Source organism: Solea solea, chromosome 17, assembly GCF_958295425.1.
Source record: "Solea solea chromosome 17, fSolSol10.1, whole genome shotgun sequence".
NCBI lineage: Eukaryota > Metazoa > Chordata > Actinopteri > Pleuronectiformes > Soleidae > Solea > Solea solea.
Window position 1 is genome coordinate 15,769,254 of NC_081150.1, and position 26,078 is coordinate 15,795,331.

The 26,078-nt window shown below is 38.6% G+C and overlaps 4 protein-coding genes across 6 annotated transcripts; 2 read left to right on the forward strand and 2 right to left on the reverse strand.

The window, feature by feature from the left end:
• Positions 1-855: 855 nt before the first annotated feature.
• On the forward strand, positions 856-4,440 carry akirin2 (akirin 2). The gene is made up of 6 exons (XM_058614392.1): positions 856-1,099; positions 1,212-1,389; positions 2,315-2,449; positions 3,153-3,302; positions 3,397-3,468; positions 3,773-4,440. Exons 2-6 carry the CDS (start codon positions 1,218-1,220, stop codon positions 3,781-3,783), a joined length of 540 nt encoding a protein of 179 aa, XP_058470375.1. The 5' UTR covers positions 856-1,099; positions 1,212-1,217; the 3' UTR covers positions 3,784-4,440.
• Positions 4,441-4,813: 373 nt separating this feature from the next.
• Positions 4,814-12,798, forward strand: rars2 (arginyl-tRNA synthetase 2, mitochondrial). 3 transcript variants are annotated; one of them, XM_058614001.1, is made up of 20 exons: positions 4,814-4,971; positions 5,109-5,182; positions 5,265-5,367; positions 5,776-5,859; positions 6,062-6,162; positions 6,252-6,307; positions 6,536-6,619; positions 6,704-6,780; positions 6,862-7,020; positions 7,131-7,237; positions 8,381-8,476; positions 8,562-8,622; positions 8,786-8,862; positions 9,262-9,386; positions 10,933-11,000; positions 11,100-11,209; positions 11,842-11,937; positions 12,037-12,111; positions 12,228-12,291; positions 12,597-12,798. In XM_058614001.1, exons 1-20 carry the CDS (start codon positions 4,936-4,938, stop codon positions 12,681-12,683), a joined length of 1,740 nt encoding a protein of 579 aa, XP_058469984.1. In that variant the 5' UTR covers positions 4,814-4,935; the 3' UTR covers positions 12,684-12,798. The 3 variants fall into 3 exon arrangements, with proteins under 3 accessions (XP_058469984.1, XP_058469983.1, XP_058469985.1); XM_058614000.1 differs by having other exon boundaries at positions 6,704-7,020; XM_058614002.1 differs by lacking the exons at positions 4,814-4,971; positions 5,265-5,367 and having other exon boundaries at positions 5,114-5,182.
• Positions 12,799-13,336: 538 nt separating this feature from the next.
• Positions 13,337-18,527, reverse strand: slc35a1 (solute carrier family 35 member A1). The gene is made up of 8 exons (XM_058614003.1): positions 18,282-18,527; positions 17,277-17,457; positions 16,141-16,300; positions 15,691-15,843; positions 15,518-15,584; positions 14,773-14,949; positions 14,526-14,660; positions 13,337-14,177 (listed from the first exon to the last, which is right to left on the reverse strand). The coding sequence occupies exons 1-8, from the start codon at positions 18,289-18,291 to the stop codon at positions 14,041-14,043; spliced, it is 1,020 nt and encodes a 339-aa protein (XP_058469986.1). The 5' UTR covers positions 18,292-18,527; the 3' UTR covers positions 13,337-14,040.
• A 716-nt stretch (positions 18,528-19,243) lies between these two features.
• Positions 19,244-22,708, reverse strand: LOC131443773 (protein yippee-like 5). The gene is made up of 3 exons (XM_058613722.1): positions 22,542-22,708; positions 21,422-21,577; positions 19,244-20,284 (listed from the first exon to the last, which is right to left on the reverse strand). The coding sequence occupies exons 2-3, from the start codon at positions 21,560-21,562 to the stop codon at positions 20,063-20,065; spliced, it is 363 nt and encodes a 120-aa protein (XP_058469705.1). The 5' UTR covers positions 21,563-21,577; positions 22,542-22,708; the 3' UTR covers positions 19,244-20,062.
• Between the last annotated feature and the right edge of the window lie 3,370 nt (positions 22,709-26,078).

The window sequence follows — 26,078 nt, forward strand, 5'->3', positions numbered from 1 at the left end:
CTTTACAGAAACATATCCAGCAGCTTTTTTTTAATTACTTTCTTTTGAACTCAACAACATCAACCTGGACTTAATTTTAATTTTTAATTGTTTTGCATTTTATCTAAGCGGCCAAAAATAATCATCTGACTTAATTATCTAATTATCTGGTTGTAGAAGCTGGTACCATTTCTCCCCTTTAGCCTATGTAGCTAAAGTGTAACATCATTATTTAAGAATTCATATAATAAAATATAGAATTTGCCAACTTACCAGTTTGACAGTGGAGGATATTACACAAAAAAATACAGTTAAGTAAAGCATCATTAGTTTCTTAGGGTAGTGTATGTTTAAGATAACTGTATATGAAGGTTAAGGTGATTGAAAAAGTGCTACCGATTTAAAGTAAATGCCTCCAGACAGAGTTGTGCATGTACTAGGCTTTAAATAAAAAAGAGTAATAAAAATAAGGCATAATTATTATAATGTAAAGGCCCCTTACAAAGTATAGCAGGCCACTTTCAAGTAAAGTTAAACAAAAATATACACTAGAAAAATACGGCTACAACAAAAAACCATGCTATACAATACACAATATCACCAAAACTTAATTAACGGATCCTTACAAAGTTGCAACTATGATACGGGAAGTTTCGTTAAATATAAAACAGATGCTTCAACTGTTTAAAGTTTTAGGCGAAACTGAAACTTCGTCGTGTTTTTTTGTACCGTTCCAAAACAAAACACATTTTTAAAAAAGAGCTTTTGCGGGTCCATGGGAGATGTAGTATTCCAACGTATGAAACAACAAAAGAAATCGACAATAAAACTACAAGTACCAACAGGGGATTGTATACTGCGCAGGCGCACAACTGGCAAACAGAGCAGAATAAAGGGTAGCATCAACCGTTACATTTGTCTTGTTGAGGTAGCCCAGACAAATCTATAATCATCAGACAATATACGGTGTTTAAGCTAAACCGTGTCGTCGAGTTTAGTTCGGGATATATTTGACGATTTAAACTCGGTGAGATTTGTCGGCACAAGTCAACGACAGGCGAAGAAAGTGCGTACTAATCTGAAACCCCAGAATCGCTCCTGCTACGCCAACCAAGCTAAGGTTAGTTAGCAATAGCAGCTCGGACCGTGGCCCAAGTCAGTTGAATTAACCAGACAACGGTGGAAATAGTTGTGGTTGTCTGCTGTTGAGGTCGTGTGTGTATACATTTCAGCGTAAAATGGCTTGCGGGGCAACTCTGAAGAGGTCTCTGGACTTTGATCCGCTCATGAGCCCGGCTTCGCCCAAAAGGAGGAGATGCGCCGGGATCATGTCTCCGGTCTCGTCACCGCAGAAGTATCTCCGCATGGAGCCCTCTCCCTTCGGGGAGGTGTCGACCAGACTCACCACAGGTAGGAATTAAACACACCACACAACTAAAGAAACGTCTGTTACTGTCAAATAAAAACTTGTACTGGCCTATATATACGACTCGTCTCGTAGCATTAGCATATTCACAGGGTGAGCCCGGATATCATGTGAAGTAAACAAAACCACAGTCTGCAGTTCGAAAAGTTGATTAAACGCTATAGTTGTCCATTCGCTTTTTCACTCAATATACTTTAAAAAGACGTGATATTAATCATTTGATGCCCAGCTGTAAATTCGGCGTTGGTTACAATGACTTGTGATGGTATACTGTAGTTTGAGGAAGTGATCTGAGGACATTTAATGAGAAATGAAAGCTGGGCAATAATTCAATAACAATACATATAGCGAGGTAACCTTTTCAATCGTAATGTTGGTAGAATTTCATCATATTCTTATTTGAGCTCTGATTATTGTTTTTTCTGTTGCAGATTGACCGACCTGTTAGGGAGTTTCATAAAAACAATCTAATGATATAACAATACTGAAGTAATGGTACTATTCCAACGTTAAATACACAATAGAAGTAAAAATGTATTATCACACTTCTGGTCTGTCTTGACTTGCATTTTGTGCATGAAGTGCAATGAACTTCTTGTATTTAAATGTATTCACATATTCAGTTCAGGAAAAGTGTAACCTAACTAACTAAAATAAACTTTGCTGCTGAGACAGTAAATGTTCACAAGGAAAAATAATGTTTAATTGTTCACCATTGCAAAAACATGTTTAGGAATAGCATGTGTTATTTTACCTCGTGTGCATGAAATACTATATAGTATTTCATTATTGGTTGCTTTCTGTCCAAAAAAAAGTCTTTCAGAGTTTCAGACCATGTGTATCTGGTTTCTTCGGTTTTCTCTTTAAGGGCAAAATGATTTAATTTATAATATTTTATCTTCATTTCAGAGCAAATTCTGCACAACATCAAACAGGAGTACAAGCGGCTGCACAAACGGCGACACCTGGACAGTGCGTTCCAGCAGGTTGACGGCTGCTGTCCTCTGGACCTGCAGAACATTCATAGTGGATCTGCTGTACCAGGTAACTACGAACGCCTCACCTGAATGAAGATATTGGCTATTTTTCCGGGCTATTATTCTGTTTGAGCTTTACAAACCTTTATCCATCATTTGAAGACTGACTGGTTACGTTATTGGTTGCGATGATGATGATCAACAAAGGTTTGAAGTCAGATAATTCAAACTTTTGAGGGGTTTGTTTTAAATCAATTTTCTATTTAATCTGACAACTCTTAGCCTTTGGAGGGTGCAGTGTAGATACGGCCATTGTCTGTTCCCATCCACATTAGAGAGTTTCAAATTGTATGCAACCATGGAATGTCCCAGAGCCTTAGCCAATCCCAATAGAGGAACAATCATAGGCGGTGATACCCCCTTCTCCACTCGTCCTTTCACTTTCTTTTAATGGATTTTTTTATTCCGGTTTCTGAAAAAGTGAAATTGGCTGAGTCAATGGGAAATTCCCCACAGTCTGCTAGATCCAGACAGAGTGGTAATAAAAGTTAAAAAGTAATTTGACTTAATGCAATATATATAGATCGGGTGGGGGGGAATCTTAAGTTTAGGTTGGACATATGCTTTTGTAATATTTAACTACCATTTGTCAGCACATTTGTCATAAAAATAGAAAGTTCCAAGTAGCATGTCTGCTCTGAGACAACTTTAATACAGCTTCTGTATGTGATTTTAAATCATGGCCTGTTGGATATTAACTCTCCTACCAGGTACGTCCTTGGGTGCTTCGTCTCCCACCAAGAAGGAGCAGCCTTTGTTTTCCCTCAGGCAGGTTGGAATGATCTGTGAAAGACTACTGAAAGAGCGTGAGGACAAAGTCCGTGAGGAGTATGACGAGATACTGACGACAAAGCTTGCGGGTATTCGCCTTTTTTATGTTGTACAATTTTGTACTGAAGATAATTTCTTGGTGATTATCTAACACTGAGTGCTTATATGTTCTCCTCCCATCAGAGCAATATGATGCATTTGTCAAATTCACACACGATCAACTGATGCGAAGGTTTGGAGAACAGCCTGCGAGCTGTGAGTATACTCCTGTCAAACACTTGTTACTTGTTCCGTTTGCGTGTTTTGTCTTCTTAGTCACCAGGAATTATTAGTTTTCTGACATTATAAATTGTAAAATGTAAATAGAACCACCTCCTCACAGACGACATTTGCCAACTTGTACGCCGATGCATGTTTACATTTTGCATGGATGACTAACTAACCGTTAAAGTGTCTCATCTTCACAAATAACCATTGTGAACTTTTCCAAAATGATATTATGTTGGCACATGGGGGGGAAATGTGTTATTGATAACAGTTACTGTCGTCTCCACCACAGATGTTTCCTGAGTTTCTGCACTGGATATCAGGGAATATTATTTGCTGCAAGCTGCTCCATGAACTGAATGGGTCTGGTTGGACTTTTTTTCCCCCAGCTGTGCCATATCGCCTCTGTGGACTTGACTGCCTCAGGCATCAGCTAGTGGCATCCTACGTTTGCTGTGTCAACCCGAGTTATAGGAGGAGGCCTTCCTGCTGCCAACATGTCCACGGACTTTTCTGTCACTCAACCAGTGGCATCTGAACTGCCATGTTGATATTTATTTGGCTTTATTTTGACGCCTTCATAAAAGGCTGACTGCCATCACACACTTGGCCTTTTGATTTGATTTTGTTTTCTGTCAGATTTTAGTTATTTTACAAAGAAGGTAGTTGTGCAGCAGCTTTATGTAAATAAATAAAAAAAAAAAAAGGAGAGTGGACCTTGAGGAGAGTGGGTAAACTGACACCACCGTCAGACTGGACTCCATAAACTGCAGGTCTTTTTTTTCCTCATGTTTTAAAACTGTATTGGTGATTACTGCTATTACTATTGTATACACTGTACTTTTATTTTTTATTTCTTTTGCTTGACTTTTTTTCGTTGTACCATAATTTCATTTTATTTGCTGTAGGTATAAAATGCTTTGATTCAAGAATAACAAATGAATAAAGTGTTCACATGTGTGTTATGGTTTTTTTTTTTTGTAAGCTGGAGACTTTTTTGAGTCACTACAATTGACTGTTGGAGGGTTCACTCCACATACTCATTTTGTCATCACTTAAACAGTGTTCATTTTAATACCTGTTACAATTTCAGTTCTCCATTATAATTAATACTGGGAGGCTTATGGTTTTAGTGATTAAAAGTGAATCCAAAAAAATTGACTAGGAGTCCAATGTGTACAATTTGTATATAGTCTTTATAAAAGTCTAACAAAAAGAGTTGTATTGTATGGGAACACTTGTCGGTAGAAGCCGGTAATGTAATCGAACGCATCTATTCTTATGCGTGACGTTTTTCCACAAACAAGCTTGTGATTGGACGCGCTCACCGGAAGCGGTGGGACCAGGAAGAAAAGAAAAGCACGTTAGCCATGTCATTGGAAGCTCATTATGGCTGAATTTCTGTAATTTAGCGTTAAATGTGTTTCTTTGTGTTTTGCTGCACTTCAAAGAAACATGGCGTGTTTCTTCAGGAGGAAAATTGCAGCGAAGGTAATGACGTCAAAAGTCTGTAAAGTGAAAGGAGGCGGCGTGCTAATGCTAACATGCCTTGACCCCAGTCTAAGTCAGAACTATTATTTTGACCTGTCTTTATTATGATTTTGTCTTTTGTGTGCGTTAATGTTTAGCTGGGTAGGACATTGCAGGCGCCGGAGGATGTCTTCATACCAGTCCTGTCAGCAGTTCCAGTTTTTAAGAAACAGTTAAGTTGTCCACAGTTATTATCCTAACTTGTGTTTGTCCTCTTTGGTTTGTTTTAAACTCCCTGGTCTTGTTGTCTTTAGGAAGTCTGCTGACTTTAGACTATCAATCAACACATTAAGAGACAAAGGCATTTTGCCATCCAGTGGAGACGTTCAGTTGCAGACAGAAAACTTAGCTTCCCAGGTAAGAGAAGCTCCAATTCAGACAAATTAAATTGGCTTCCAGTATACATTGAGATTTGGTTGAAACCTTAAAAAAATCCACCTTTTTTTCCACATAACACTGTTTTCATGCTTACTCCACCAGAGAAAGTAAAATGTAAATTTAAAAAGAAATGAACAACAAAAAAATAAATATCCAGGATATTGGATACAATGTATTCCTTGTCGAAAACATTGCTGGGTTTCATTTCAACAAAGACAAATATTGCATTTCTAAAGTTTGCATCTTGTTTCTCCAGTTACCATTGGTCATCATCTTCTCCTTGTATACTGCATTTATTGTATTTTGTTGACATTTTATTTTTAATTTTGTTCTTGTCTTGGCTCATAAAAAGTGCTATTGCTATAACCTATGGCATCTATTTTTCAGTTGAAGCAGGACAACGTGGTGGAGCAAATATCTGTTGAGCGTGGAATGATCAACTTTACAATTCATCGCAAGCTTCTTGTCCAGGTTTGTGAATGCACACTTCCTACATTTGACGGATACTATGATACTATGATTAGTTTTTCTATTTCAATCAAGATATGTGGATATCTGCTGTGTAGAGATGGAGAAGCTAAAAGAAATATTAATAACTAAAGAAGCTTTATTATTGCTTACAAAAATGATGTTGTTACCAAAGCATTTCACTCATAATCTTTCTCTGGTTTAGAAAATGTTGGAGCCGTTTGAAAAACAGGAGGATGTGAAATTTGGGTTAAATAGTGAACTTTTGAATCAACTCAAAAAAGGAACAACCTTAGTGGAATACAGGTATGAAATTATTATAAAACACCTCATTCGTCTTCCTCCTCACATTTAGACATTGTACCAGAGAAAGTGTATGTGTTTATATGTTGCAGTTCTCCAAATATTGCCAAAAAATTCCACGCTGGACACTTGCGGTCGACAATTATTGGTGAGTTTTACCTAAAGTAAACTTATTAAGGATTATTGCAGATACATTATTATTTTCTTTAAGAGAGAATAGTGACAGTTTAGTTTTTCATCTGAAAAATGTCTCCCCCAAATGTATGTGACACCTTAAAAGAAAGAAAGTCAACACAAACAAATCCTGTGTCCCATTAAGAACTCAAAGTAAATTCTTCTAGCATAAAAGATCAAATAATATGAACTCCTTCTCCAGGTAACTTCATTGCCAACCTAAAGCAATTCCTTGGAAACAATGTGATCCGAATGAACTACCTTGGAGACTGGGGTATGCAGTTTGGTAAGTAAATAATGTAAAATCACCAGCTGGTGTCTTCTCTTTGTCATAAAATCCCAAATGCTAGTGTCCCTTCTTGGATTTCAGGTTTGCTAGGAGCTGGTTTTGGCCAGTTTGGATGTCAGGAAAAATTAAAACAGAATCCATTACAGCATTTGTTTGAGGTGAGTTTGTACATGTGTGAACCACCATCTTACAAATCAGCATTTTTTTTGTGTGTCATTAAAATGTTAAGTGTCTTCCAGGTTTACGTCCAAGTGAACAAGGAGGTGGAGCACAACGAGGATATGAAGCAGGCTGCCAGAGATTTCTTTAGACAGCTGGAGCAGCACGAGAGCCAGGCCTTGTCGTTATGGCAACAGTTCAGAGACATCACAGTGCAGGAGTATCAACACATTTATAAGGTACATGCATGATAATTGACATCATGGTCAAAAGTTAAATGTCTTAGCTACACTCTTGAAGACACGGAATATCATTTTGACAGTAACTAATATCTGATTCCTATTTCCAGCGGTTAGGCATCCACTTTGATGTTTACTCCGGGGAGTCTGAGCACCAACGTCAAGCTCTAGAAGTGGTGCAGCAGCTGCAGAGCCAAAGCCTGCTGAAAACCTCAGAGTAAGTAACAGTAATTTGATGGTTGTGATCACCAAGTAATGAAATGTGCTCAGGGATAAAGCAATCAGATGGTTTACAGTTTTCCTACCAAAGCTTAAAGAATACAGAGAAACATTTAGTCATTTTTGACTTTTGTAGTTGAATTATATCAGTGTTTCTCAACCTTTCTCTTGAGGAACCCGTGGTTTTTTATACATTTTATACATTGACAACTTCCCGCCAAACCATGTATACTTAATTTGTATGCATTTGTTACGACCCGGCTCGTTTTGGAGAGCAGTAACAAGTGATTAGGAATTTGAAATGAGGTGGAATGGGACAACTGGACTGGTTTAAGGTAAAGTCAGGCATTTAATTAAATAAGGAGGGTGCACTTGCACAAGGAAACATAACAGAAGGAGGCTATACAGGTGCTGACAAATAACTAAAACACAAAGTAACATCAACCGCTATTTAGCTCTTGAAAAAAAAGAAGGAACACCAAATAACTAAAGGAGGTCCGCACCCATAAGCTTTACAAACATAATAGCACAAAACAAACAAGCAGCTATTCTGCAAAAAGAACTCAGAACAAAAGAAAAAGAGAGACCATTAAGGTACTCTCTGAACTAGATAAATGTACAAAGATTCAGCACACTGGCTAAAACCACTCAGATAGGATCCAGCCAGGCAAAACTAAATGAACATACTATTGAAAGATGTTTTAACACAGAACGGTAACCAACAGTGAGGCGAACTGACTCACAGCCGCCATGAACTGAGGGCACACAAGCTATTTATTTTGCAGCTGGGGTTGATTGCAGAGTCTCAATTGGTAGATTTGGTAGAAACACAGCCACACCAATCACAGACGCAGGTGGACAGGAGGCAGGAAGTACACTGCCTCTGCATTTTTTATTTACTTTTAACACTCATCTTAAAAATCTAATCAGTCTGGCTTTTAATGATAGCATTGATACTGTATTTCCTGATCCGTATTTTTAAGAAATTCTGACACTTTACATTGACTTAACAAAAAAATGTGTACTTCTGTGAATCAACACCCAGTAATTTGTTTTACATACTTCATGACCCCAGTGTGGAGACATGGGTCAAACCTTATGATACATATATTATAGTTTAAATAATTGTTTATCTTGCCAGGAAAGGAACTGGTGTAGTGGATCTTTCCTCTGAGGGCGACATGAGCAGCGTCTGTACGTTGCTCCGCAGCGACGGCACATCGCTCTACATCACCAGGTCAGTACTAGAGTTCTACACCACCACAAAAAATGTATTTATGTAATGTTTATGTATTTGCTAATTTACATTTTCTTTATTGCAGAGATCTCGCCGCAGCCGCTGCCCGGAAACAGCAGTACCAGTTTGATGAGATGATTTATGTGGTAAGGACTAAGACAGTGATGCACTTGGTGCAGTGTTGTCTTTATACAGATGGGGTAATGTCATATACATTTCCAAAAACTTTTATCATTTCTTTTCTTAGTCAATAAAGCACTAAAGTGTTCTTTTTGAGCCTAATTACTTTGCTTTATCTTTTTTTTCAAGACCGATAAAAGTCAAGCCAACCACTTCCAGCAGTTGTTCCAGATCCTGCTGGCTATGGGACATTCTTGGGCCCAAAGGTACATAATATAATACACATGTTTGAAGCTTTTTGTTGATTTATTTAAGTAAAAAAAATACTTTTATTAAAAATGTCTTACAGTTTATCATACTGTGATGGAAATGCACATTAAACTTAAAATCAGCTATGTGAGAGTGTGAAAGAGTGTTGAAAATACTGGGGAAGTCATAATTGTGTGTCCACTAAATTAAGAATGGAATGTAAATGGTTTTCACTTGGATTTAGCAATACTTGGTGAATCGACACCCCACCCACCACAAACAGCTGTAGTGCTCTTTTCGTTACTGACTGTACTCTCTTACATACCGTTTTGAGCAACACTGTACAGACTGATCGCAAAAACACTGTATCACAATTTATCTTTTCACAAAACTGCTGTTATGATGACTGGCTGCAGCTGTCAGCATGTGCCCTTTGGCCTGGTGCAGGGCATGAAGACACGGACCGGCGAGGTGGTTTTTTTGGAGGACGTGCTGGATGAAGCGCGGGCCAGGATGTTGAACAACATGAGCCAGACAAAAAGTAAAGACCAACAAACACTTAAAGCAATTTAGCAACAAATAGGACACATTATAGCTCAGAGTCAGTTGTGCTAATTGTGGAGCCAAGGAAGGGAAATACAGTAAATGAAGCTGTAGCTGCTGCTTCTCACCGTCACTGACTCACTCTGCCTGTATTATGTTAGACTGTTCACACAGGTTTACATTGCACCCTGCTCAACAACAATACACGGCCATTAGAAAAAAAAGAAACCAGATTAACTGGAAAATGCAAGATAACATTCCTAAAATAGGCTTGGTGTTACCTCAGATCAGGGCCGGCTCTACCTAATTTTGTGCCCTAGGCGAGATTGCTCTCCGGTGCCCCCCCCCCCCGTGAGTGTTGGGGGGGGGGGGGCGCTCCCGAGGGCTTGGACGGCCTTTTCATGTCGTTAATAACAAAAGCTTCACCTGTCTGTGACCTGACCTCTGATCCCTGCTCTGACCCTGAGGTCACCCGTCATGTGATTCAGCAGCACCACATTTTAGGAACATTATTGTTTATTCATTTGTTAATATTTATTATTTTCAAGAACACACAAATGAGGGCGACTGGGAATAGAAAATCATTTTTATTTTCATTGTTTTAAAAATTTAAAACAATGAAAATTTGTTTTCATTGAAAAAAAAATGAAAAATTTTCTTTTGCTGGAGGGGCGCCGCGACCGCCTATATCGCCTATGCCAAGAGCCGGCCCTGCCTCAGATAAATGTGAGAAATGCACCTGAACATACAACAACAATAATTATAATAATTATGACCTAGATCTGGGCCACACGGTGGTTAGCACTCTCGCCTTGCAGCGAGAAGACCCGTGTTCGAACCCCGGTTGGAACAAGGGTCTTTCTGCATGGAGTTTGCATGTTCTCCCCGTGTGTGCGTGGGTTCTCTCCGGGTTCTCCGGCTTCCTCCCACAGTCCAAAAACATGCAATGTGGGGATAGCTAAATTGAACACTCTAAATTGACCATAGGAGTGAGTGTGAGAGTGAATGGTTGTTTGTCTCTGTGTGTGGCCCTGCGATGGACTGGCGAACTGTCCAGGGTGTACCCCGCCTATCGCCCGATGTAGCTGAGATTGGCACAGCACCCTCCACGACCCTCCTGGCAGAGGATAAAGCGGTAGATGATGACTGATGACTTAGATCTATAAAGCGCCTTTCACAACACCCAAGGTCGCTGTACAGTTGAGAACAGAGAAGAAAACAAACAATCAGGTGGCAAAAGCTTGCTGGAATCGCTTCAACAGAGATTTAAAGTAATACAGAAATAGACAAGTAATATTGATTCCTCTACATACAGGTACCTTCAAAAAGTACTAGTAGTCACTAGTTCCTGCTTTGGAAACAGGCCTGAAGTTATTAAAAGGGGAACAAAAGAGGAAAACTACAGTATATGTGTGAGATGATTGATTTTTTATTTGAAAGTTGGACAGATTTGGTAAAGGCACATTATAAATTCCATAACCTGGTTATGTGTCTAACTTGAAATGAATGAATAGATTTGACATTAATGCTCATTCTTTCCACAGCCACAAAGGAAATGGACGATCCAGAACACACAGCCGAGAAAGTGGGAATTAGTGCGCTAATAATTCAGGTTAATTAATGTTTTCAGCTTAATCTCAGGCTAATATTAAACAGCCTTTTTCCATTACTCAGTGTGACGTTTATTTATTTTATTTTTACTTTGTTTCAGGATTTCAAAGGTCCACTGCAGTCAGACTATAAGTTTGACTGGGACAGGATGCTGCAGGCTCAGGGAGACACGGGCGTCTTTCTTCAGTACACACACGCTCGCCTCCGCAGGTCTGTGTGTATTTGCTGCCAACTATAATGAAAAACGCTAACAGGAACTTGTTACTAAATCAGTTATAAAGTTTGGAGAAATTATTATTTTCATTACTTAGATGATGTTTAAATTTTTAGACATGTCAGTGGAGACTGAGATTTCAGATGGTTAACGTCAGCTCTGTCCATCAAAGTTCTGCCATTGAGTGTTTCTTTTGATTCCAAGGGAATAAAACCTTTACTCTAAAAAAAAAAGACGACATGACGAGTAATAAAATAACCAGAATTGCCTCTTTAAGTGAGTTAAATTGCACAGATTTGCATTATTTTGGTAATTTTACATAACTAATTAACTGTTGTGCAGCACACACAGAATCTACTCACATTGGTTGCAGAGCTTCACTTTATGTCTTTAAAAATCTCTTGAGTTCCAACACAGCTACTGAGCCGTAAAATACCCTCCAACCGTCACACAAATTAGACAAATTAAATATCAGATTATGATTTTAAATGGGGAAAGAACGAATATTACACAAACAGACTCCATGTTTTTTTAAATTTAAGCAGAAGTATTATACATGTACCAACACAAGGATAAATGGTGGGTGGTTCAATAACAGTTAATTGTAATACTCTTTTTAATTTTGCAGTTTAATACGGATGAATTGTCAAATAGATGCAGCTGCGTTTGATGCGTCTCTTCTACCTGAGCAGACGAGTATCGTGATCCTCCAGCATCTCCTTCGGTGAGCAAACGTCTTCACAGTTAATGTCAGTTATGAGAAGTGGGAAACAAGACGCACACCAGTCTGTTGTAAAACATGCTGTATGTGTGTGTTGTGCAGCTATGATGAGGTGCTGTACCAGTCAGCCCTGGATCTGCAACCCAAACACTTGGTCAACTTCTTATTAAAGCTGTGGTAAGAGATTAAGTTGCTTAGCCTTGATTAACTTGGTACACTGTTGCATCACAGAGGTATGCTATAGAATGTGTACACAGGTATGATGATACTATTCCTGTCCATTGTCCTTTCAGTCACCTGAGCGCCAAGGCACACAGAGAGCTGCCAGTGAAAGGAAGTCCTCATGATGTCGCACAGGTATAAAGAGAAATGCTTGCTTTTTTATGTACAAACCTGTTTATTTTAACCTGTAAAACTACCATCATGCAATGTTATACAATCTGTAAAAGACAGAGCAATACTTTTACCCTTTTCACAGCAGATCTTTATTTATATGAAATAGTAAGATAAACAGGATTTTACCACTAACATTTATTAGGGTTCCACTCCAGGTTTGAGCCAGACACTTGTTGTGACACTATAATGGTCCATAGATCGTCCTGTCACTCACATTTTTAATGACGTGTATTGTTTCTTTTTTCGTATATGTTCAATGTCAACAGGCGAGGTTGCGATTGTTTGGCGCATCCTGCTCAGTCCTGGCCAGCGGGATGACGATCCTCGGCATCACCCCGGTGGAGAAAATGTGAAGCTCTGTGAAAGTTTGTAACGCACTTACCATGTCATTTCACTGGTACAGGTAACCAAATAACTGTACATAACAGCCTGACGTTTTTAAATAAAAAATAAAATAATTAAATTGAACCGAGTATGTGCAGCATGTAGCTTTTCACCATTTTAAAAAGGCCTTGTAGGAAAGAACCAGTTAACGATAAAATAGAGAATGCAGTAACTGTTGAAACAATACAAAATTAAGTTAAGTCCATAAGTCTGAAACTGGTTAAGTGTCCAAGACAAAGCTAAAAACATGGTCTTAACTGTTGTGATTATTGTACAACATTCATTTTAGCCAATCCACTTCGATTGCACAAAACCCATATTATCTGTAATGCTAAACAGTGTAAAAGTGTGTACTTCTCATCTAAACCTTTAAACTAGCATGACAAGAATGAAAAAATACTGTATGTTGATTGAGCATCCACATTTTCACAGCAACAAGAAATGTCCACTTAAGTTATGGACCTCGTTGTGCTGCAGGTTGAGAGAACCTACATTCACGTTGCCCTAATGTATGTGGCTTTGGAAAAGCTTAAAGAGACACCAGTCTTCATTTACTAGATGTGGCTTTGCTCACGTGTGGAGAAATCCACCGCCTTCTGTCTCTTAAAAAAACATCAATGTGTTGGACAGAAATTCAAAAATCTTTTATTTCAACATGAACTCATTTAAATTTAATTTTAAAAAAATCAAAGTAATCTCCAGAGCAGAAGTCAACACAGGTCTGATACAAAAGACCCTTCAAAAACATAACATAACATATGCAGTCTTCATCGTTTCCAAGTATTTCATTGTTCTGTGATTTGGACACATTTATTAAAAGCACTGTGCGGCATGAGCCTAAAAACAGTAAAACAAAACTTTGCAACCACCTTGTAACAGAAGAAAACACTCCCGAGAAGGAGTTGTGTATTTATCCGCCTTTTTAAAATACTTTGAAGTAAAAGTAACAAGAGTAACAAATTCCCATCACAACATGTGGCTCCGATAATGAGAGACAGGACTTTCTTTAAAAGCAGCTTAATTGAGGGACATTTAAAAAAAAAAAAAGCGTGTGTTAAATAAAAGATTATCCAAAACCATCAATAAAAACATTAAGATTCCAGGACAAGATCCAAATTCAATCTATGTGGGTGGAAGTGGGCTGGATTAGAAGAGCAATTATTTTCAGAGTCTGCACAATTGCTGTGTGTTCGTTAATTTGAAATAAAAAAATAAAAAAGGTGGACTGGCTCTCTGATATCTCCAGTGCAGGAGCTCCTTTTGTTTGTTTCACCAGAAATGTGACCCAACCTGGTCCACCAGCCAGCAAGGCGTCTCCGCTGCAGGTCAGTGACTCACACGTTGATCAGTTTGTTTGGATTCTATGTCTTGCGGTGTCTTAAATTTGGACGTGTCCTGCTTTGGAAGTCCATATAGGTAGATGGAAACGCACACGAGCAGGGCACCAGAGGAAAAGGTGATGGCTGAAGGGGGGAGAAAAAATGATGTTAGCAGTTTTAATTGGTTCATTTCAAACGTTTTCCTTGTGCGTCCATCTATTCCCATGCAAAATGATAGGAAGACGACAATAACTCAAATAACTGCTCATTATAACCAGGTTACGTCCATTAATGAACACAAAATGTTGTTGAAACTTTGAAGTAGATGAGCTACAGCAGCAGAAAACATCACCAGGTGCAACTTTTGCCTCTTTATTAGCCTAACTAATCGAGAAAATGGGATAGAATCATCCATTACGAAAATAATCCTTCGATGTAGCCAAACACAAGACAACCCACATTTTATGATCAGGTGGTGTAAACTAAACGTACTTATCTGTAGTCCAAACAAGATGACGGACGCCACAGTTGAGAGGACAATGGCTGCCGCGGCAGAGAAGCCCTTCATGATGTTGTCAGTGTACTTCACCACCACTGATGTGTACAGACCGCCCACACTGGCCAGGACTGTTGGCACAAAGTGAGTACAATGACTTATGTTTGCTGAATAAACAACAGTTTTAAAGGTAAATCTTAGTTAAAAACAAAACCAAAAACATTCAGGTTCTACTGTACTTACAGACTACAAAGCACACCCAGGGTGTATAACCAAAAAAGAAGCCTTTCTCCAGGATTTTGTCCCCATCATTCATGTAAACACCAATCAGTGTGACAATGATTCCAGACAGGTACATCTGTATGTTCCTCACCCACAGAGATGTGTCGGAGCTCTTCAACACCTTCTCAAAGTATACGCCTAAAACAGACCATACATAAGAACATTAATACATCAGGTGTGGATTAAAATTAGATTTAAACATGACAGATCCTACATCTCCATGATAACCACTAACATCATGACCCTAATTCCAATACCACTGTAACAAGACATGGGGCAATTGTCTTGTTGAGCCTTAATCCATTACATGTGTAGTGGTTTCAAAAAATATACATCAAAAGCAAGATTAAAACATCTTAAGATGCCAGCTAACATGAAACGAGCAGACCAAGACATCAGAGCGACCCGTATTTCTGTGCTCAGTCACAACTTAGACATTTGTAATTACACACATTATTTTGCTAACCCTTCAGATTCTGTTTTTTTACGCTCTACATTCCTGTCCCTAAGCTTTTTATATTCTGTGTGCGCTCTCATAATAAAGATGCTAAATGATGCCAATGTTCCACTAAAAAAAAAAATTCCAAAGCTCTAAAGGAGAGTTAGTAATCTAGTTTATTATGTCTGTGCTATTTTAAGACCTTTAAACGCTGTATTTACGGATTATTTGTCATTTAAGGATAACAATTGAGGCCTTAATCCTTACCTGCAAATCCAGAGCAAAGGACAGCAACAGCAATGGCAATGAAGCCAATAAAAGGATTCTGATCAATCTGTGGAAAAAAATGAGTCACATGAGCCAAAACCCGTAGTCCAACGAAATACAGATGCAGTAAAAATCACAGAGAGTCATTAGGAATTTGACATTACTCTCCCTACCTGGACTTTAGTAGCTTCTACAGGCTTCCACTGAACGAGTGTGACGCCAAAGCAGAGTATGAAAATGGTGACCCACTGCACTCGGCTTAGAGAACGATTCAACATGAGGACTGTACACAAGGCCGTGCAGGGGATCTTCAGCTGATAGGTCACCTAAAGCGGAAAACACGGGCAAGTGAACACTCTGCTCCACATTGACAGCTCAAGACAGGAAATCATGAAAATCAGCAGTTTAATTAATGATGAAAGAATTCAGTCGCATTATGCATCATCACGTCATCTCATTTAGTGCAAGACGTCTGTGTCAGAGACATTTACAGCAGGCATTAAAATCACATGCAGTTCCAAGAGTCTCCCTGTAGCACTTTATAAACTCTCTTGTTGCACTCTGATTACTGTACGATCATATGACATAATAGGAAAAAAAAAAAGCAGTAGTAAAATCCATACCTGATAAACTGCCGCATCAAGGTTACTCAAGGCAACAAAGGCCATGTTATTCTGAATTGCGTACACGACTGAGGGCACACTCAGCTTTAGCAGCTCTTTCGGGCTTAAAAACAAATGCTCCACTATGGCGTTCTTCAGTCTGCTGGGGCTTCCTGTTTCTCTGGGAGAAAAGACATGAGAACAGACCCATGAAGCTGAGGAAGTGTTTATAGTTTTTACACACCATACATTTACATTTATTAATTCCTCTCCTAGAATATTTGTGAAGTGCCGTCTTTGAGTTTCCTTCAATTAGAGAAGATCTGAGTTTCAATGCAAGTCTACTTCCTATTTGATTTACACTCTGTTATTAAAACATTACCCACTATACTGCCAATGACGTCTGATGAAAGAAGGGGGTATACTCATCAGTGTGATTGACAGCTGGTATTGTTTATTTAGTTGCAGGTGACGCCTGTGAACTTAAACATCAACATGGTGTCCGGACCAAACACTTATCACTAGGCTCCAAAATGGGAGGTTAGATTGTTATGGCTGATGTCACCACAGGGTGTTATAGGTTTATGAACATGCTACTGACAACCATGTTTGATGTGTTTGCAATGTTTGAACCAGCTCAGGGCCTCTGACCGAAGTTGTTTTATTTGTTCTAAAGTGCAGGACAAGAACAGACAGGCTAATCATTACAGTAACTGCTCCCAAAATCCACTGAAGCAACTGTCTTCCACAACAACTCTACAGAATTTATAATGACCTGTAATTTGTTCCACTGACACTGTCATATGGTGTGAAACCTAATGAGTTCCCTGTGCTCATAAGTGTCTTAACTAGACACTTATGAGATACATTTCAAACTTTTGGCACTTTTCCAGTGGTTCAACTCGACTCATCTCTACTTGTTTTTTTGCATTTCCAGTAGGGATAGTATCTGGTACTTGCTCTGGCAAGGTTCCAGGCGAGCTGAGCCTACACTAAAATGTGACATCAACAGCTGAGTAGTACTAGAACTGTAAAATAGAAAAGTGCTAGCGTACACTTTACATCCTACGTTCAAAATAATCTTGAATAAAAAGCAACGGCCCTACTACCTGAACATTTCCTTAAATTCAAATAAGCTGTGCCTGACAACCACTTACTTTGCCAGCATCCCCAGACTCAGTATTAACTTGATGACCTCAGTGATGCACACTGCAGTTGTGGAGAAGTAGAGATCTCCTGATGAAATGGTCCTTGTGTACCGCAGTGTTACTGTATACGTAGCTGCCACCAGAGTCATCACAGTCAGGCAGTACAGCTTGAACCCCGTACTCGCGTTTTCTGAAGAGACACAACAGTGATTTCAATTAGAAAAACTGCCACTGGCTACGCCAAATAAATGGAAAAACAGCAATTCATACAATTAGGGCATGTACACTTAAATATGTTAAGTATGATTATTTCATTATTTATGCCAATGAAAAATCTTACTTAATTTTACTTTTACACACTAGACCTTTAATGTCACTCATGTATGTTTTTGTACATTAAACAATGTCACCAGGAAAGAACCATGTTTCCTTACATATTGATCACTGTAAATCAGGAAGTACTGAAATGACTGACAAAATGCAGGTTCCCCCTTGATAGTGGCACTTAAACATAAATTACCAGGACTGTATGTTGGCAAAAAAGCGCCGAGAGTGGTGGCAGACCGACTTCTTGATGCCTCAAGCGCCACTTGGCACAGAAGAGGATTGAGTGAATGAGTGATGTTGGCAAACTTAACAGCATTTTCTCTCCACATATATGAAATAGAAACACATTTAGAGACTTAACTTAAGACACCCAACTCAAAATAGCAACTCTTTTCCTTTAGTGCAAAGGAATAATAAGGAAAACTGTGTGTTGGAAATAGCACACACATCCTTTGTAATCAAGATGTATTGTTCAGTCATAAAAGAAAGTCATCTCCTTCACCTTACTATGAGTTTTATCGCGACGCGCCACAATAACGCATATCATCCCGTCACAAATAGTCAACACTGGTGATCATTCCACAAACACAAGTATTAAGACGCACTGACGCGAATCCAGTGGATGACTTAATTTCTCCTGCTGTATGACTGATCTCATGCTAGCTCTTAGTCACAGGTAAAACTCACCGACGGCCATTGTTGCTCTGATTGTGTCCGTCCGAGTGGGGAGGAAGTCGGTTATCCTCTGCAAACGTTGCTACATGTCATCGAAAGCTATACGCGCATAATTAGTTGAGTTGACACGGGGGTGTGACATGCTACCTACGCAGCGCATACGGTAATAACAGCTGGGCCACAGCCAACCGTAGTGTTCGGCGGTGGCGTTAGCTTAGATGTCTGTCAGCCAGGCGACAGGACCGCCTCAATCTCCCACAATGCCATGCGAGTCGAAGATATGAAAGGTACGTTGGTTTTCATCACCCTGAAATACCGATGGTTTATGCCATAATCATGTAATAATATGAAATGAAAACTGTATAGTCTTGTAGAAAGTACCTTAAAAGGACACTTATACTTATCTTAGCAGATAATGACTTTGGTAGAAGTTGAAGTCACTTTTTATAATATTACTTGAGTAAAAGTATTAAAGTATATGACATTTACTGTACTTCAAAAGTAATTTAGTACTTTGGTTATTTTGATACATGTATTAGTCGAGTATTTGGAATTTTATTTTAAACTACATTTAGATGTGTTTTTGCCCATGCCTGGCCGTTGAAGTTCCCTACTGTCCCTACATGACAGTGTCCCAAAGGATGTCCTTAGAGGAAATGATATTCAGTGCTGTTTTGAAAATGCATGAAAAGGATATCCCTGTATATTGTAGGTATACACAGTATGGATTTTCACTGGATTGCCATGTGACCCAGTAATGACAGACTCATTAACAAATTGTTACTATGCTCAGCAAAATACACATTTTTGTTGGATGCATGTGACTTGTATTCATTATTTTAAAATTCCATGTTAGACCATTTGACTTATACCAGCATGTGACACTGGAAACACAGGACATGTGATGTGACCAAGGGCTTCAAACCAATGCAAATATATATTGCAGCATTAGAGAATAAAAATGGACGAATAAATACTTCACCAACACTGTTTGGTTTATTGATTTTACAAACGTGTTTTTCAGAGTCCAGTCAAATAATTTAACAACAGGTCACCAGGTGAGTTATTAGTCATACAGTTGAACAGAACATGGAAATATGATCATTAAATCCAGAGAGTGGAAGAAGTTGTCTTTTGTCCACCATCCCTGTAAAATATGATCATATTTTCATTATGTTGAAATAGAGAATAGATATACAATGGATACATTATGGTGAGATAATTAAATGTTTAATTTCTTTTATTTTGTTTTACATTGATCATGTTCCTATATTGAGGTAAAGCTAATAAATAAAATACTTACTTACTTACTGCATATGAAAAACAGAGTTTCAGCCATATTATATTGAGCAGTTGACAGAAATGGAATGCACTGCTGTGAACTTCTTGGGGGACTCTCTAAACAAATGAATGACTTCTCCTCAGCATCAGTACATTCAGTGTGTGCTGTTATTAGCTATATCCCTGCATAACAAACTGTCTGAACTTGTGTGGCACGAGAACAAAAAAGCCTCTCATCCTGACAGTAACCAAAATCCCACCCAACACATAAAAAAACAAAAAAAACACCACAGCGTTGGGCTCACATTACAATTGTGGGCGGTTTTACATGAGTAGAGAACCAGTGGTATTTTACTGGTTATGGGAAAATATTCACCATGTCTTGTTTTAACATTCCACATAGAGTCTGTTATTTTATTTAGCTGTGGCTCTACTCGTAAATGGCACACCACTGTCTTTGCACCTCCATGCTGCAGGAGGGAAAGCTGAAGAAAGTATGCTGTAGTGCAAGCTCAGGAGTTGTCGGAAGGAACACGCTCGAAGCCTTCACTCTCCCTCACTAGCGCCCTCTCCAGGATGACACGGCCCTCCTTGTAGCGCTGACTTTCCTCGGTGGCAAACTCATACATCCAGCCCAGTTTGCTGTTGCAGTTCTTGCAGCTGACATCGCGCACCATGTGTCTCCCTGTCAGCATGACTCTGTCCTGGACCTCGCTGTGCTGCAGATTCACAACCTGGAGGGTAAACAATCAGGTATCTGTTACTGTCATGTTCCACATCTTCCATCTGTGGTTTATGGGAAGCCCAAGCAAAGTCCAGCATCTTACAGAAAATGTTTTGATAGATATGGAGCAGATGGGGTTGCAAAATTTATACATTTGACAAAGATTTTAACAATATTCCAAAGATATTTCTTCTTTTACTGGTGCATTCCATTTATAGTCAGAATTTTTTGACAAATTTTATTTTGTACAAGCACTACACTGCTACTTCCCTATTAATAGCACTTCTCCTTACACATCCATCCATCCATCATCTACTGCGTTATCCTCCACCAGAGGGTCGCGGGGGGTGCTGTGCCAATCTCAGCTGACATAGGGCGATAGGCGGGGTACACCCTGGACAGTTCGCCAGTCCATCACAGGGCCACACACATAGAGACAAACAACCATTCACTCTCACACTCACACCTATGGTCAATTTAGGGTGTCCAATTTACCTAATCCCCATATTGCATGTTTTTGGACTGTAGGAGGAAGCCTACGCACACACGGGGAGAACCAGGGCTCGAACCCAGGCCTTCTTGCTGCAAAGGCAAGAGTGCTAACCCTCCTTACACATAGTACTGTTTAATTTTTATCTGTGGATATGTTGCTATTGTTGTTTGTGTGCACAGAAAAATGTATCGGGTGTTTTTAATTTATGTTTTTTTTTCCAACTTTTCTCTGGAACAGTCATCTCAGAGGTGACGTCACTCCTAGTTTTGAGTTCCGATGAATCTCCGTCGCCATGATCGTCTTCTTTGGGGTTTCATGGCAGCTTGAATCCATAATGATGGATTACTACCATCTTCTGGAGTTGGAAAACTCATACAATACCTAATCCGTCATCTTCACAGGTATTTGATGATAATTAAATATGGTTATACTGGTATAGGTTGAATCTTGATAGGTTCAAAAGAACTTAATAAAGCAATTTGTTCTTCTGAGCACAAAAATCCAGGATTTTACTATTATTTGAATTTATATTGGCAAAAATCTAAATACATATACCAATTTGGCAATAAAAAACTAATCATTATGCAGAATTACCTACTTCTTAAAAAAAAAAAATCAAATGTGCTACAGAGGGAGCTATTAGTGGGTTGGTACCTTGTTGAACAGGAAAGCTCGGCCAGTTGCTCCAGTGAAGCGTGTGGAGATGAGCTCAGCTCGGTTGGTCAGGATGGTGTCACAGTTGGCACAAGAGAAGAGGCGAGTTCCTCCAATATGATCCAAGAAGATGCGCCCCATTGTTCGGTTCTAAACCTAAAAAAATAAAGGAAGCAGCAGTTAGATCATGTGACTTTGGAAGTAAAGAACCATGTCATATAGTTTTATTATTGTGTAGCAGTAATCTACTTAATATCTCTAAATCCAGTTGGATGTAACAATGTTGGGCAATATTGCAAAGCAGTTATGTGCAGCAGTATTTGTTTCCTATCTCCTATAAATATATACACAGCTATATGTATAAATATTTACATGATTTAAATCTCAATTGGTTTTGCATGAGGTTTATAATAAAGGAACATAAAAATCTCAGTAAAATCTAATAATATTGTAACTTTGACACAGTGACAGCACATAATAATGCAACATTTCCATGTCATGTGTAAAGACATTTTTAAATTAATACTGTATTTAAGTGAATATTTTTCCAACTACCTGCACTGAATGATGAAAAAGTAGAATGGATTACAATCTAATCACTGACATCATAAAACCCAAATTCTGAAAGGCTTGACATATGTGACAAAGATGTCTGTGGGAAAAACAGGGGTCACAGGACACATGCCCAGCTGTCAAAGGTAAACAATTATTCAGTCATTTCTGGCTCTGTACCCCATCATGACTCATTAGAACTACAACAGTCAGTCAACCAGTCACTAGCTCTATTGTTATTTATTGAATGTGTTTACAGATATTGTCAATAATCTTTAGTTGCACCTGCAAAAGCCCAGTTTGCACTAAAACGCCACAAAGAATATCTTAAACACCCAAATTTAAGAATATGTATGACTCACTTGAAGACATCATAGGGGCTGGTACATCAATAGAGACAGAAATACGTGGAAAAACGACTCTGGTTTAGCTTTTTGTCATGAACAAGCCGTCAGCTTTCATGGAGTAAATATAAAATAAACATTACCAATTAGCTATGTGGCTTCTTAACGGCTAACGTCATCGATAATAGAGCAAATAACGGTTCCGTCGGCTCCATTTTTCTCACCTTGTTTTGGCTTGAGCAAAAACGTCTGTAGAAACTCGGGTGATTAAATTCGACCTCTTTTTATTGGCAGTTTCGTCCCAATTCTCAGAACCAGAGCACGTTTTTTTGTCCTCCGGTATTTTGTGTGTTATTGCTGTCAAACTCTGTGACCAGCTACACAGCAAAAGAGTGAGAGCGATATGTTCCGCTTAGGACTTTCAAAATAAAGCTACACTCGCGACAGGCAGTCACAACAATGGTGTTTCGCATCATTTTTATAATTTATCATGGCACGAAAAATTATTCAAACGGTGCTTATCGTCAATAGTTTATTTCTATTAAGAAAATCAAGTGTCATATCCTGGCTTAACAATATCTATGCTTTTATCTTGAATTTCAAGGGTCTCAGGTTTGTCAATGTGTGTCCGGCAGCTTGATGCAGATCCGATTACTGACCACAGGTGGCAGCAGTGCACTCTCCACTCTACTCAACATAGTGGAGTTTCAGTGTTTCCAAAAATGTTTATTTAAAATAAATATTAAATAACATTTCTGATTATTTTTTGATGAATTCTGGATCGCCTAATATTATTAAAAACTAATGACTCATCATTTTAAAGTAACTACAGTTGTGACCAAAAAAAACAAGCAATCAAAAAGGTAATTCTCAGGTTCAACTTTAAAACTGCACCAATATCCACCTACTTAATGTAATTTCTCTAGATCTTAATATACATTTAGTCGGTCTAATTATTTAAATAACAGATTAAACATCAAGATCAAGACAACATGCTTTACCTGAGAGAATATATAGCTGATATCCAAACCAAAAAAAGGACAAAAGGAAGCAGCTCAGTGACAGAGTCAGTATTGACTGAGTGCATCTGGTGCTGAATCATGTTTGTGAGCTCTGAGCTTCCAGAAAAGTAGAGATCAGTGACGTCCATCTGGTGGACGATTAATGCTCCAGGTGGTGGGAAATCTTCCAGCTTCTCTTGAGTCAGTAAAGTAAAGAGAGAAACGAAGGACTGACACTGGCTTTTTTTTGTCAAAACTCCTTTTATCTTTCCTACGCTGTTACCACTGACTCACAATGTTGTGCTTCTTCTCTACAAATTCAGTCACCACATTTCTATATGTGATATAATATGAAGTGATATTGATATTAATTAAAACATTTTGACTTTAAAGCAAACAACAGAGAGCAGGAATAGCCCACATTTACCGGCCACTTTATTAGGTACGCTCGATCAACTGCTCATTAACACAAAAATACCTAATCAGCTGATCTTATGTACTGTAGACATAATCAATTTTTATTGTATTCTTTTATTGTGACCAGTTCAAGGCTCAGCAGTGCAATATTCATGCATCTTCACCTGCCAGGTTGGTGGATTACTGTAGTAAAGGTGAAGTGGAGTGCTTATTCATATAGAATTTAACAGACGTGGACAAAATATAAGCCTCTCTTTTTTTCCCTTCCCCTTTTTTTGCATATAGGAAATTTTACTTTTTCTTAATATCACGGAAAATGGGAGTAAAAACAAAAATGTTGTATTTATATTTATAAAGATGGGGATGATGAGAAGATGAAATGATGATATTAACTGACAAAAAAGGTGCGAGTGGTCATTGCCATTAAAAACAGTGGTAGTTTCAGATTCTTTAGTTGTTCTTGGTAATAAATGAGTTATAGAGTGTATGAGGAGGTTTATGGTATTAAATATTGTTTTAGGTAAAACTGACTTGAACATTGTACAAATAAATAAATTGGAGCGAATGGTAATGTCTTTATTCATAGTTGCATTCATTTAACAGTGGTAAGTTTGTTAAGAACACCTTAAAAGTTCGGTGTGTAAAATTTAGCAACATTTTAGATGTTTTTCCATTATACAGTTCTAGCACGACTCAGCTCGGCTTGACTCGACTCGACTGCCGGCCACTGATTGGTCATAGTGTCGTCACTGGAAGAGTCATGAAGAATCAAACCGAACAATGCTGAACTGTAGATTAAAGTTAAAAAGACTTGAAAGACCCTGAAAACATGCGTTAATCTCCAACATTTTGCACGGAAATGTCTAAAATCTCAATATTTAACAGTGGAGTCTGGTGTATTTCGTGACAGCCCTGCTGAAAACTGACACTCGCAAGCCAAACCACAACCCGTTCAGCCATATTTCAGTTCAAGGACTGTGTGAGACGGAGTCTTTGCTCCGGTCATGCAGGAAGTACTGAACTAATCTTTTTAATGAACTGATGCTAATGATTCAGTTATACTCAAAACAAGCCAAGCTGTGCTACAAATGTAGAGAGGAAAAGTGCCACAAATATGTAACCTTTAGTTAGCATCAAAATTCAAAAGATATTTAGTTTGTCCATTGTGGGCCACTGTAAAAGGCCTGGTGGTCCAAAATGGCCTCTGGCATCTGATATGAATCTAAAATGCTCATTCTGGAAAACAATAATTCATACTAACTGAAGTATAATGAACATAACTTCACATTTTTTACCAAGAAGTTTTTCTCAGGTTTATAAATAAGCACGTGCCTGGTGGTCAGGTGTGAAAAGGCTATAAGGCTGTTGAAATCTTGCCTGGTGCAGAGTCTCAGGTCGAGTTAATAGTTTTTTTGCCCAAATCATGAGACAGATTGTCGGGCTGCCGTTGCACATCCAGAACAGTGCAATCACAGGACAAAATGTTCATCTCATCGTCAAAGTCTGTTCAAAGATTAGTGTGTATGAGAGAGAGATAAAAGTGGTTCCTCAGGAGGAGGTTCACGCAGAGTTAATGTCCTTGAGGGAAGATAACGGACTATAAATGCAGCATGGCCTCATATCAGGAGGATTACTGTAATCATGGCTGGAGTGCACTCTTTGTGTGTGTAACGGTGTTCCAGGCAGCACACGGGATCTGCTCAGAGCAATAAGGAAACAAAGGAGAGATCGTGATCGTTTATCTACTGATTAATCCTCAGTCTTTTCATTTTTAATCGTGCGTGTGCGTGTATGTGCATGACTGTGGTTCGCCTTTGTTAAGAGAAGACCCTCAGCTCTGTCACCAGGTTAGCAATAAGTCAAGTTTTATAACACTGAAGTGAAATTATGTAAAAAAAAAAAGAAAGAAAAAAAAGTATTTTCTTTTCTTTTTATAACATAACATAACATGACATAATATGGACAATAACAAGGAGAGAGAAAAAATATGAAAAAACATGTCTCTGCTGATATCCATATCTGACTGATGCGGTCATTTTAGACATTTAAACGATGTTTCACCCCAACTGTGTCACAGATATTCTTCTCCCATAAGAAGACATAAACAGCCCACAACATGACTCAGCTAAAATGCTGTTACAGAATCTTATTTGTACATGTTTACAGTCACAGTGCAGAGTGAAGAGTGCGATTTATAGGATTTTTGGATAGTATCGGATTTAACAATTTTATCTGTCCAATGCCCGTATTGTATCGACTCATCCCTATAGTACAAAAATAATACAAAAATGTATTCCACAGTTAGGAAACACAAAACCCACTCAACTCATGCCGACAAAGAGC

Bases quoted from the DNA above. Each gene is read 5' to 3' on its own strand.
- rars2 (XM_058614000.1), top strand. From the start codon at position 4,936: ATGGCGTGTTTCTTCAGGAGGAAAATTGCAGCGAAG. The intron at 6,308-6,535 runs GTGAGTTTTACC...CTCCTTCTCCAG, and splicing joins CTTGCGGTCGACAATTATTG to GTAACTTCATTGCCAACCTA. The intron at 7,238-8,380 runs GTAAGTAACAGT...TTATCTTGCCAG, and splicing joins AGCCTGCTGAAAACCTCAGA to GAAAGGAACTGGTGTAGTGG.
- akirin2 (XM_058614392.1), top strand. From the start codon at position 1,218: ATGGCTTGCGGGGCAACTCTGAAGAGGTCTCTGGACTTTGATCCGCTC. The intron at 1,390-2,314 runs GTAGGAATTAAA...TCTTCATTTCAG, and splicing joins GTCGACCAGACTCACCACAG to AGCAAATTCTGCACAACATC. The intron at 3,303-3,396 runs GTATTCGCCTTT...TCCTCCCATCAG, and splicing joins ACTGACGACAAAGCTTGCGG to AGCAATATGATGCATTTGTC.
- slc35a1 (XM_058614003.1), bottom strand. The intron at 14,950-15,517 runs GTAAGGATTAAG...GGTCTGTTTTAG, and splicing joins CCTTTGCTCTGGATTTGCAG to GCGTATACTTTGAGAAGGTG. The intron at 14,178-14,525 runs GTACGTTTAGTT...TCCCCCCTTCAG, and splicing joins CTTGTTTGGACTACAGATAA to CCATCACCTTTTCCTCTGGT.
- LOC131443773 (XM_058613722.1), bottom strand. From the start codon at position 21,562: ATGGGGCGCATCTTCTTGGATCATATTGGAGGAACTCGCCTCTTCTCT. The intron at 20,285-21,421 runs GTACCAACCCAC...TTTACCCTCCAG, and splicing joins GAGCTTTCCTGTTCAACAAG to GTTGTGAATCTGCAGCACAG.